Genomic DNA, 12,640 nt, shown 5'->3' with positions numbered 1-12,640 from the left:
CAAGGGCACTGCCAAAGTGTGCAGAGATGCAGTTAGAAAAGCAAAAGCCCAGCTTGAATTGAAACTGGCTGTAAATATCAAAAATAACAAGAAAGGTTTTTTCAGACATGTCAACAACAAGTAGAAACAGAAGGAAAACATAGGCTCACTGTTAAACAGGAGAGAAGAGTCAATCACCAACGATGCTGAAAAGGTAGAGGTTCTCAAGACTTGCTTCACCTCTGTCTTTACCAACACTGTTGGGTCCCAGGCTTTGGGAACGAAATTGCTGGTTGATCCAATCATAGACCCACCATCAGTGAAGGAAGAGTTAGTATGTGAATTATTACAGGAGCTTGATCCCTACAAATTGATGGGCCCTGATGCCATCCACCCAAGGATGTTGAGAGAGCTGGCTGACACCATTGCAAGGCCACTCTCCATAATCTTCAAAAAGTCATGGAGAACAGGGGATGTCCCAGAGGACTGGAGGAAGGCAAATGTTACCCCTATCTACAAGAAGGGCTCGAGGGAGGATCTGGGTAATTATAGGCCCATCAGTCTTACTTCAATCCCTGGGAAAGTTATGGAACGAATCCTCTGGGGGGCCATCACAAGTCAAATGAAGCACGTGATTGGGAAAAGCCAACAAGGCTTCATTAAGGGCAGATCGTGCTTGACAAACCTGGTGGCCTTCTATGACAAAGTGACTTGCCTGGTTGACATGGGGCAGGTGGTGGACATTGTCTACCTGGACTTCTCCAAGGCTTTTGATACAGTTTCCCATGGCCGCCTCCTGGAGAAATTAATGCGTTATGGCCTAGACAAGTGGTCTGTGCAGTGGGTGGGGAATTGGCCGACAGGTGGCACCCAAAGGGTGGTGGTGAATAGCTCTGTTTTCAGATTGTCAACCTGTCACAAGTGGAGTCCCCCAGGGATTGATATTGGGCCCAATGTTATTCAACATCTTCATAAGTGATCTGGATAACAGGATCAAGTGTAGCCTGATGAAGTTTGTGGATGACACCAAACTGAGTGGGGAAGTAGACACTCCAGAAGGGAGAGCTCCTCTGCAGGGAGATCTGGATAGGCTGGAAGAGTGGGCCAACAAGAACCTTATGAAGTTCAACAAGGACAAGTGTAAGGTCATGCACCTGGGAAAATATAATCTGGGAGTACAGCACAGACTGGGATCCACCTGGCTGGAGAGCAGCTCTGTGGAAAGGGACTGGGGGTCCTGGTGGACATGAAGCTCAACATGAACAAACAGTGTGCTGCTGCGGCCAAGAAGGCCAACAGGATGCTGGGTTGTATCAAAAAGGGCGTCACCAGCAGAGATAGAGAAGTCATTATCCCACTCCACTCAGCGCTTTTCAGGCCACACCTGGAGTGCTGTGTACAGTTCTGGTCCCTGCTGTGCAAAAAGGATGTGGACAGGCTGGAAGGGGTCCAGAGAAGGGCCACCAAGATGATCCAAGGACTGGGAAGCTGCCATACGAGGATAGGCTGGGAGAACTGGGTTTGTTCAGCCTTGAGAAAAGGAGGCTTAGAGGGAACCTCATTACCATGTACCAATACTTAAGGGGTAGCTACAAAGAAGATGGAGGTTCCCTTTTTACAAGGAGTCCCATGGAGAGGACAAGGGGGAATGGACACAAATTGCTCTTGGAGAGATTCCAATGGGACATGAGAGGGAAATTTTTCACAGTGAGAATAGTCACCCATTGGAATAATCTCCCCTGGGAAGGGGTTGACTCCACCACATTGGACACTTCTAAGATTTGGCTGGACAGGGTGCTGGACCATCTTGTCTAGACTGTGCTCTTCTCAGAAAGGTTGGACTAGATGATCCCTGAGGTCCCTTCCAACCTGGGATTCTGTGATATTTTGTTCCATTCAAGTATGGAACCAAAGCCTTTATGACAATAAATGTGAAAAACCACAGAAGATATCAACCCTCCAAAGGCCAGAGCACTCACTAGGAATCTGGCAGAGTGCTGGGTTCAAGCTTCTGCTCTGCCAGGCTCTCAGAGGTTTCAGTTGACATCTTCTATGCCCAGCTGGGGATGCCAATGTTTCCTAAGACATGGGAAGAAGCAAGCTTTCTGAAAATTTCCCTGAGAGTTCAAAGAAGCATCCTTATGTTTGGAAAAAGATCCAGTTTTCACAGACCTTGTGAATAAAAATGACAAACGCATTTTTCAACATCTCACCTATTTTTGTTTTGTCAGTAATGCAAGTATATGAAATTAAGATGCTGTTGCCACCTGCCTGAGAATAAGTCAGATGTACAAGTATGAGGCATTTACTATCAAAATAATATTAGGGGGTTGTCCTCCATTTAATTGAATTTTAATTTTCACATTCAGTAGCATTAGCTTAAGCCACCAGAAACAGAAGTTTCTAGTACAGAAAACATATGGTAATCTCTTTTTTTAAACATTCTTTGGTACTCAGTACCAGAAAGCTGGTTCAGACTGATTCATTCAAGAACTATTTAAAAAAAAACCCAAACCCAAAAAAACCAAAAGACCAGCAAGTATCTAAAAAAATATTTCAATTTTAAGATAAGAGATTTTAAGGCAGGATTGGTGGCAGTAAAGATACAATTATAACTGAGCAAGCTCAAAATCTTGTTTAGTGCAACACAAAACCATAAATAAAACAACATTGCTTGAATTTGCATATAATTTGACTAGTTTATATTCATGTATTTAATTTGCTGCAACACCAAATCCATCCCAGCCACTCCACTTCCCACGTTCAAGCTGCTTCAAGAAATAACTTGAATGATTTACAGGAAAGGTGTATGTTGCCGAATTTAACTTGGGGAAAAATTATTAAGTGCAAGTTACTGTGCTATACCACATTAAGGAATTACACATTGTGGTTTTATAGTATTAAGTTACCGATCTTTTGGAATAAGACAAAATTATTTTCAGAGAACAGGGATAATTTGAAGTCCACATTTATAAAAATACATTGAAGCACATGACACTTCATGAATCACTACCTCTACTGCACTAAAGTTAGTACAGTTCATTACAAGGAATCCAAGCATGAATAATCACCAAAGTTTAAATTTATCAACTGAAATTTACACCACTTCTTTGATCACATGTATCCTCCTTAAACAGATATAATCACAGTCTATTCAAAACTATTATTAGTATACAAAAAGAAGGTGAGAGAATTTGGGATCTGGAAACCATAGACTTGTCAGTTCACTCTAATACCTCTACTGCAGCATCTGACAGCTAAAAGGAGGTGCTTCTTCCAACAAGGCATAAGTGAGATCTTGGAACTACTTACTCTAGGACACTGAAATGGACTCAAAAAACAACTGCAAGTCAGGTGACAAATTCACCGTAAGCTATTACACTCCATCAATTCCCACTTGGGGAAGTCCTGAGTGGATAATCGCTGATGGCAAGGAGAACACAGGAACAAATCACTACCTCTTTGCCTTATCCTTATACTCTTACCTATCCATCCTCTATTGGCCACTGTCAGGGGCAGGATATTCAACTAGGTGAATCTTCAACTAGATATAGTGATTCTTAATCTTGCATTGAGTCTATTGATTGTAGGAGCTAGGACAATTCTAGCTCCGAGACACTCCAAGCACATACAGAAACATAATAATCAAATACTTATACCTTTTTTTTTTTCGCTTTGTAGGCAAACATTTAGAGGGTTTCAAACACATTGCAAGCCTGAGTACTCACTCTTTCTTCTAAAGTAAAAACATGTCCAGAGCAGAAGATTGGCTTATCTAATGATCACCAATCTTCTGCTGAGCAAGTCCCGAATAAATAAAAATAAGTAAAATGTAGTTTTCCATATTCCAGGTTCATTGCTTTAGTCACTAGCAAGAAAACAAATATGAACAACATGCTTTTTAAGTCAAATGTCATCTTTTCCAGAACAGCAACATTTAACAGCAAACCTAACAGGGAAAGAGAAGGAGATTCTTAAATTTCTTCTTTAGCTATGAGTCAAAATAACTCATTCATGATTTCTCTATAGTTAATAATTAAAAAAGCAAGCAAACAGACAAAAAGCAATCACCATAATACATGCCATGCAAGTATTTAGTTTGTGATTCCAGCTTGCTTGTGTGGTGGTCTGCTGTCACCCACATAGGGACCATCCACTCAGGTTTGATTATTTTCTCCTTTATCGCTGAGTTGGTATAAAGACAAGAAAGCTAGTCTGGTTCTTCTATGTAGAGGGATACTCGGGAGTTGTTTAAAATAGCTGGTGTTAAATTGAATGGAATATTTTCACTAAAATGAAGACATCTGCAGCATCAAGAAATTGACACAGTCACTACATTGTGTGGAAACAGGAGAAACATTATGTTAGAATACCTAAAAAGCTAAATGTAAATTAGTAATCCATTATCAGTGGGAGATACAATGTAATTTTATGTTTTGATCTTCCTTCTGTAACAGTTAAGGTTCTTTATTAGTACAGTAAGAGTTTGTTCATATGAATTCAACAAAGCTCTTAAGGGTTTTGCAGACAGGACATTCTCTGTTGTGGTATTTTATGTGTCTAGATTTTTCCATGCAACTTTCTATATTTTACATTTCTGCTTTTTGTCTTGATACTGCCATCTACTGCGCACAGCTTGTTTTGTGGTATTTCTGCATCAGTTGATTGCTTTTATCAACAAGAATACAAACTAATGGAGAGAGAATACAAGCAAAGTTTAACTTTCACTGTTTGGGTGAATTTCTCCTTTTCCTCCTCTCATAGTGCATCAGATGCCTCTGTCCACACGCCTGTGTCACCTTTCATCAACTTGTTATTCCTGTCATACAGGTGACTGGTTCTCAATTACTTCTGCCAATCTCTTGTTTTAATTTAGTATTTTCTTCAATTTTTAAACATTAAATCTACAGTTGAAATACACACTTAATGACTTTGTGCATCATTTAATGAGAACTCATTCTCCCTATGATGACAGATTTCAGGATCCTCTTAGCTCTACTAGAAAATGTAATTTTCCCCTTCTAGATTTCGCCTATGCATACATGATATGGAACACAAAGCTTCCTCCTTCTCCGCTCTTTACCTATTTTATAATCCTTCAAGATCATCATCAGTTTTCAGATTAGGCCATAAAAGACTTGCCATTTCACAGGAAAACTGTATTTTGTCTATTTTAAGTAGACAAATTTATCCTGTTCTCAGTCTTTAGATTAAAAAAAAAAGCATAAAAAAAAAAGCAGGCATGATTCAGTTATTCCAAGTAACTTTCAGAGATACCTACGTGATGAAACACACTGATTTTAATGGATATGTTTGCAGCTCTGTGACACGTAAGCTTTATGATTTATGGCAAAAACCTAATATAATAACAACACATTGTGTTGATGCAGACAAATCCTAGTCATTCAGAAAGGGAAGAAGCATCTCAAATAAGAACACGTAGTAAACATTTACATTTTGCTTACCCAATTCATATCCGAGAGATCTTAAGGAGAAGTAACATCAAAAATTGGTAGAAACACATTTTTGAACAGCTCATTACCCAAAATGCATGCTCTAGGACTATCTCGATTAAGCTTTGAAAAACGTAAGTAAATCTTGACAACAGCAGGCTAAGATCAAGTTAATTGGTACTCATACCAAGATAACAAATCTTGACACTGGATCAAGACACCAAAATCTTGGACTTGAGCATGACGTTAAAATGACCAAAAACATATTGCCTGAATTCCTGGCTATTCTGATTTGGAAGTCAGCCCAATTTCCATATTGAAACTCTGCACCTCCCTCTACTTGTGCTCCCTTGACATATTCCATTTGTTACATAGCCGACATTTAAATGCAGAAGGTAAAAACATGTAGAGTTGTATCTGATTTAGGACTATTAACAGTTCTGAACCACCCCGCCCCCCAAAAAACCCTTTAGTGAAATTTTAAAAATAATTAGTGTGACAATTGAAATATATCTTTCTTATTAGTTCACAGATAAGAACTACACTGTTATTATTTTAAGCAAACAGAACAAAAACATTTTTTAATGAAGTACCTTTAGATTTTTTACTGGAACTTCTTTTGCTTCTTGGACTTCTTTTTCCACCTGGCTGCTTTTCTGTAATAGTCTTTTCCTCCAGCTGAGGGTCCATATGGACATTTACAGATCTCCTCTCAGTCTCACTTTCCTTACAGCTTGGGGTACAGTCTCCACTGTCCATATTCTCATTATTATTGATGCTGTCCTGCTCACCTTTATCCTGCCGTCCCATAGCAATGCTACTACTGGTCAGAACCTCATTCCCATCACTGTCAAGTCGATTTTCATTTTCATCAGCTGAAGAAACCAAATGAGATGCCAAACTTTCCACCCTATAGTCAGCAGGAATATTGTCCTTTGAGTCTATTTGTAGATCATTTGGTGGAAATTCTCTGTCATCCATTAGAGCGTTACTTGTTGAACCACTTAATCTCCCTCCGAATATTTTTAGACCTAAAATATAAAACCAACAGAAGCATTTATAATACATATATAATATAATGGATAAATAGCCTTGTACTTAATGCCAGACAATAAAGAATCACATTAGCCAAGTGATACAGTTTAAAAGTATGGGGACATTCTTTCAAACAGTAATCCATTACCCCATTGTAAGTCTTAAAGCAAAGCACACCTGCATACAAAAAACAATCTATGAACTTGTATTTTTATCCAATTATAATTGGTTCCAGTTACCTGACCAAAAGCACAGCTGATCTTTAGAGCAGTGCTCACAGTGTTACAGCTGAGGTAACGAGAAAAATAAAAAGATAAACAGAACCCACCCCCACCACCCCTCTTTAAATCCATGGCTGAACAAAAGCATTCTTGTCACATAAGATCATACTTCGCCTGAAATAAAAATAAACCGGGGAGGAATAAAAGCAGAACAGATTTCATTATGTCAGTGATGGTATCACATCAAATATGCAGATAGATTAACTCTGTTACAAGAATTAGATGCAAGTAGAACCTGTTTATTAACTCAGATTGTCACTTTATTTTCAATAAAACATTCAACATGTCTTATACACAGAAGCAGATGGTTTGTTAATAAAAAACCTAATCCCCTACCTGCTCTCAGCAGGGGTCAATTTTCCCTTTTTGTGAGTATGCCACTCTAAACAATTGCAATATGCAATTAGATGCATATTCATAGAAAAACAGGGTAACTCTTAGAAGCAGTTACATGGTACTTACACAGGTCTGTTATTGCATTGGTTCCTACCTTTAGCTTTTAGAAGCATGGCAATACTGCTGGTTTGACTTAGGAACTATATAGATGAAATACAGCTCCATTAGATTTAGCTCACATTTTAAATAGTGAAGCCAAAAATCAGCAAGTACTCTTGTACTATAGAAGAGCTTAGATAAACCTCCTACAGCAATTTCCTATCCCTTCCTTTAAATGAAAAGGCATTTTAGGAAACCTGTCTTCACCAAGCCTTCTTTAATCTTACATCCTGGTATATACAACTGAAAAAACTGAAACACACACTTGCTAAATATACAAGATAATGTTTCATTTTGCTTGCTAGAAGAACTCAAATTGCAGGAAAATGGAAAAAAATGCCTTAGACAATAAATTCACACACAAAAACTTATTTCTGTTAAAGATTACTAAAAAGATTTTCCCTGAATTATTCCTCCATACCTTTGTAGTTGCTAAAAGGACTGGAAAAAAAGAAAACATCACTCCTATCTTAGAGAAGAGCAAGAAGGAGGATTCGGGGAGCTACAAGCTGCCCAGCCTCACCTCAATCCCTGGAAGGTGATATTACACGTAATCCTAGAAACCATTTTCAAACATATGAAGGACAAGAAGTTCATCAAGAGCAGTCAGTGTGAATTTATGACAGGTAAATAGCGCTTAACCAACTTAATAGGCTTCTACAAAGAGGTGACTGTCTCAGCAGAGGTGGGGAGAACAATGGATGCTGTTTACCTTTACTTTGGTAAGACTTTGACACTGTCTCCAATAACATCCTCAGAGACAAGCATACAAAGGAGAGGCTAGATAAATAGACTGTGAGGAGTACCAGGGAAACATGCAGAGGGTGACAAACTACCATCACCACCAGCTGGGCAACACAAAAGCAAAAGTCAGCGCCAGCTAGGACAATTCCAGCTTTGCTTCCAATCTGAAGAACTTGTTAAGTATTTCCAGCCATACCAGTCTAGCAAAATAATACTGCCTATCCTATTACATATAAGCTGCACCAGGAGAGGTTTAGACTGGATATTAGGAAGCATTTCTTTACCAAGAGAGTGGTCAAACACTGGAACAGGCTTCCTAGAGAGGTGGTTGATACCCCAAGCCTGTCAGTGTTCAAGAGACATTTGGACAACGCCCTTAAATAACATGCTTTAAGTTTTGGTCAGCCCTGAATTGGTCAGGCAGTTGCACTAGATCATTGTTGTAAGTCCGTTCCAACTGAAATAGTCTATTTTATTCTAGAAGATTAATGAATTGTACACTAGAGATGCAAGTCATATTTTCCTTTGGCAACTAGATAAGAGAATTGGCTTTTCTTGAGCCCAGAAGACAAAGAAGGGAACTCTAGAGAAGATACATATCTGGAGAATGCATCTGTTCATCAGAAGGATGCTCCTTAATCAAGCCCTTTTCTCTGAAAGAGTTAAACACGAAATGAAAGGTTAAAAGAAAGACAGAACTTTAATCAGAATGGCAAGAATCAGAAATAGAAGATATTCTTTACAGACACCCACACTATAGTTACGTTGATTTATTGATGATAATTCTTCCAAAGCATTAAAAAAAAATCCCAAACACCATGTTAAACTTGAAAGGTTCACTTCTTACTCTTCCTAGCATATGAAATAATGATAACTGCTGTACTCCCCAGCTCATAGATTAAATGATATATCAAACAAAAGAGGTTGAAGTAAATTGCCCAAAGCCAACGGGGAATTAGTTTTACCAGCAGTAATTAAAAATCAGGAAGTCCTACCATCACTCTCTTGCTTCTATCAGTAGACATCAGTTCATCCTTTCAACAGCTATCACAGGGCAACAGAAATGCGAATGCATTTGAACAAGGTGTTTCCTATTAGATTGTGCAAAATGAGGAAAAGATGCTTTTGACAAGTGACATTTTCTATAGAGGAAGCTAACATTTTGATAGAAAATATTAACTCATTTCCTTTTAACATGTGGCTAAAATGATAGTCTGTCTCTAGCTGAGAGGCTGGAGAGCTTCTGCAGCTAGCACAGATCAACATTTCTTGGTTTATTGTTTGAAACTCAATATTTCTCCAAACAAAAGTAGCCCTGAAAATCCATTCCTTTCTACAACCCTTACGACTCCTGAGAGAATGAAAATCCAGAAAGAGCTAGTTCAAAGAATTTACAACAGTCTTGGCCTTGATCTTTTAAAAGGATCCCGCCCCCCACCCCATTTTTTTTCCTTTTTTTTTTTTCCTTCCTGGTTTTCAGTGTTGCTATCTGCTATTCCTTTTGCCTGTACCAAAGCACTAGGCAGGTACTAAAGTGAGGTTAAATCCTGTGAGAATGAACTTTAGCTCTGCCTAAAAACACAAGTAGAAACACTTGTTTATAAACAAAAATTGAGTTAAAATCACTAGTGATTTGAACTAGATTTAACAGACCATTGACACGCATTTACTGTATTTACTGTTTTGCCATTGAAATAAATTGTACACACAAACATGGTAAGAAAAAAAAAAAAGTTTGTTTGCTCTGAGGCACTTCTCCCTTCACTGGTTGCCCAAAATTGCAATAAAAGCTAACATTGAGTAGAACTGTGCTGACCTCTATTAAAAGGTCCAGATGAGTGAAAGTGCTTCAGTTCCAGCTGCCACGCAGATTCATGCAGTTAGCATATATAATCATAGTGATTGTAGCACAAATCAAAAATATGACAGAAAATACTTGAGAAGTCACTAAAAGACAAAGTCTGTGTTGAAGAAATTAGCTGTATGTTTGTTTGGTTTAGGACAAACAGTATATATATTACAGAAGTATCACCGTACTCACTTCTGTTTTAGGTCAATTTAAATTTTAAAAAGCCCATGCTCTTCAGTGTTCTCTTACACATACTTCAAATAACTTCATATAATTTCAACAACTTTTTAAGTTGCTCATTTTTTTGTGTGTACAGAGCCTTTCTTCAATCTATCCTTACTAAGGAAACATAACCTTAAATACAGTTGTTTGGACTGTATTCTGAAAAAAAGGGAAGAACTAGGATCTTTCCTGGCCTGGCCGAAATGTGAAGAGGGCATTAAAAAAACCCCAAACCAAAACCACAAACAAACAACACCCCTCTCTCTCCCCCTCCACCCCCAAACCCTCATGCTAACACAGCTCCTCCATCCTGGAAAGCTGATGGGTTTTATGAATGTTTACTGAATATACAGCATAGTATTTCATTTACTGATCTCAGAAGTATCTTAGAGAACAGGTCAAGATCGTAACACCGTATCTGCCAGCAAAAGGTTAAAAAGGTTCTAACATTCAAAAAGTTTATGGCAAATAATTTTTTTATTCCATTTGACTGCCTTCATATAGTTCCTCTGCCAAAGACACTATTTTCCTGCTCTCGTTCTCATGTCACTTAATTATTCTATGTTAATTAGGGAGACTTAAGTCTTTTAATTCTTTGAAAGTCAGTTTCCCCATTGTATCACCTATATTGCTCTATTCAAATTGAATGGACATTTCAGGTTGGTCCCCAGAGTACTAAATCTTTTCATTAACTTTGACGATAAAACACAATAGCTGTATAAAATATGCTGTTGGAAGCAGTCATAAGTATTTCTGAGGATTTAATTAAAAAATTAATTGTAGCAATAAGTGCTCCAAAAGGAATAACATGCAGTTAAGACAAACAGAATACACCATATCTTTTAGAAAAAATGAAGCACATCTATATGAAATAGGGATTAATCTAGTCATCCTGTTCTGATGCGTTTAACCAATCATTCCACTCTGATGAAAAGCATCTCACTAAGAGATAGCAAACAGAAAACTGACCAAGAGACCAAGTGGTTTTTTTTTCTCCTGAGATTTAATACAGTGTTACAGGCACAAGAGGATTCATTATGTCCTACCAGGCACTCATCAGTGACAGCCATGTATTTTTCGTTTGTGCACAACTTAGATCACAGTGAGGTAATTGTTCTAGAGAGGAAGGGACAGCACTACACGTGGTAACAGTTATTCAACCTAGAAAAGGTTGCCATATAAACAACCAAACAGGCTGTCCAGAGATGATGTAAAATCTCCATACTTCTAAAGGAACTAAGCAAGTCTCAAGTTTAAGGACAGGTAAAAAATAGATAGTACCTAGGATTAAGGGAATTTCTTTTTCTTTATTGTTGCAGGTTTTTAGTTTAGTGTTTTTTTTTTTAATACAAGCAGCTTTACAAGTCCTAGAGGAAAAAAAAATCATGCTGATTCTGTGAAAAGGAAACAGGATTTTTTTTAAACTGTTGTCTTTACAGAGCTGGTGCTTCTACCACTAGAACAAAAGGGGAAAACCATAGAAACACTGAAATGTAAAGACCGACTAAACGTAAACCATAAATTTCTTAAAAAGAATAAATCTGTTGATCTTTCTGATAGCTGGTGTAAAGATACATTACAAAACCACGTTTAAATGTTAGTATCTCATTTCATATTGATAAATATAATCTTTTACAAATTGATACAAACCAACCTGAGAACTATCACGGCCATACAAAATCAAAACATGTACTGCAAGTTCTTATTATTGCACATTAATTTCTGCATACAAGGAAGAACATTAATCTCATTTTATGAACAATTATATTTACTACCAAAATGAAGATGCAGCAATGGAGAGGAAACTCTACACGACAGAGTAGCTACACGGCAGTACCTAAAGACTACATACAACACCGCATTATAAGTTCTTTAGCTTGCAAGAAAAAGGACAATGCCTACTATGCTGTTATGGGAGCTAATAAACAAAAAGCCCATATGTTTTTTTGAGAACATGCTAGTGCAATTTCACTACAACCGTTTGCTTCTTCTGCTGATGTAGAAGCCAAGATACACCTAAAGAAACCTGGAACGTTATCACCAGATTGCTTCAGAGTGCCCCCTGCTTCACCACAACCAAGAAAGAAAGCAGAGAAAAGTATTAGTTGTTGAAGACGTACCTGAACACCACACAATTTGCTGCAGAAGGAAAGAGACAACGGATAAAGAAGGTAGGCAATTAATTTAGTTATAACCATCTCACAAAGCCAGACCACTTCCAGCTAACAGAATTCTGCTGCATTGTGTTTTATGTGCAACACTTAACAGTTGGAATGCTGCTGTTTCTAAAGAAAGGGAAATAAAAATATTTGTGTACCCAACCTGACATCTCTGCAGAAAAAAATTACCATGCTGTTGTGCTGTCTTTTAGCACAGACTCATTAGTAGTTTACCATTTCATGAGATAGTCTTATGTACAATCCCATTACTGGATAGCTTCGTTATGAGTGAATCTCATTAACATCCTCCTGACTGTTCAGTTTGCCCTATGTTTGGCTTTGAAACTAGGGGTAAAAATATCTTTATACGTGTTTTCTGCTTCTGTGTCAGATACATGGTTTAGGAGGTCTCTCTCTCCATTT

The 12,640-nt window shown here is 37.9% G+C and overlaps 1 protein-coding gene across 4 annotated transcripts in view; it reads right to left on the bottom strand.

Moving 5' to 3' along the window:
* CNST (consortin, connexin sorting protein) overlaps positions 1 to 12,640 on the bottom strand; it is a 62,147-nt gene that overhangs the window by 41,432 nt on the left and 8,075 nt on the right. For all 4 annotated transcript variants that reach the window (XM_064445823.1, XM_064445821.1, XM_064445822.1 and 1 more), the window contains one exon: positions 6,026 to 6,463. In XM_064445823.1, coding sequence (XP_064301893.1) covers positions 6,026 to 6,413 — 388 coding nt within the window. In that variant the 5' untranslated portion in view covers positions 6,414 to 6,463. The remainder of the gene's footprint in view (positions 1 to 6,025; positions 6,464 to 12,640) is intronic.

The sequence above is a fragment of the Phalacrocorax carbo genome, chromosome 3 (genome assembly GCF_963921805.1).
Source record: "Phalacrocorax carbo chromosome 3, bPhaCar2.1, whole genome shotgun sequence".
Lineage (NCBI taxonomy): Eukaryota > Metazoa > Chordata > Aves > Suliformes > Phalacrocoracidae > Phalacrocorax > Phalacrocorax carbo.
Note: the sequence above shows the minus strand (reverse complement) of the source record. Positions and strands in the feature narration are given on the sequence as shown.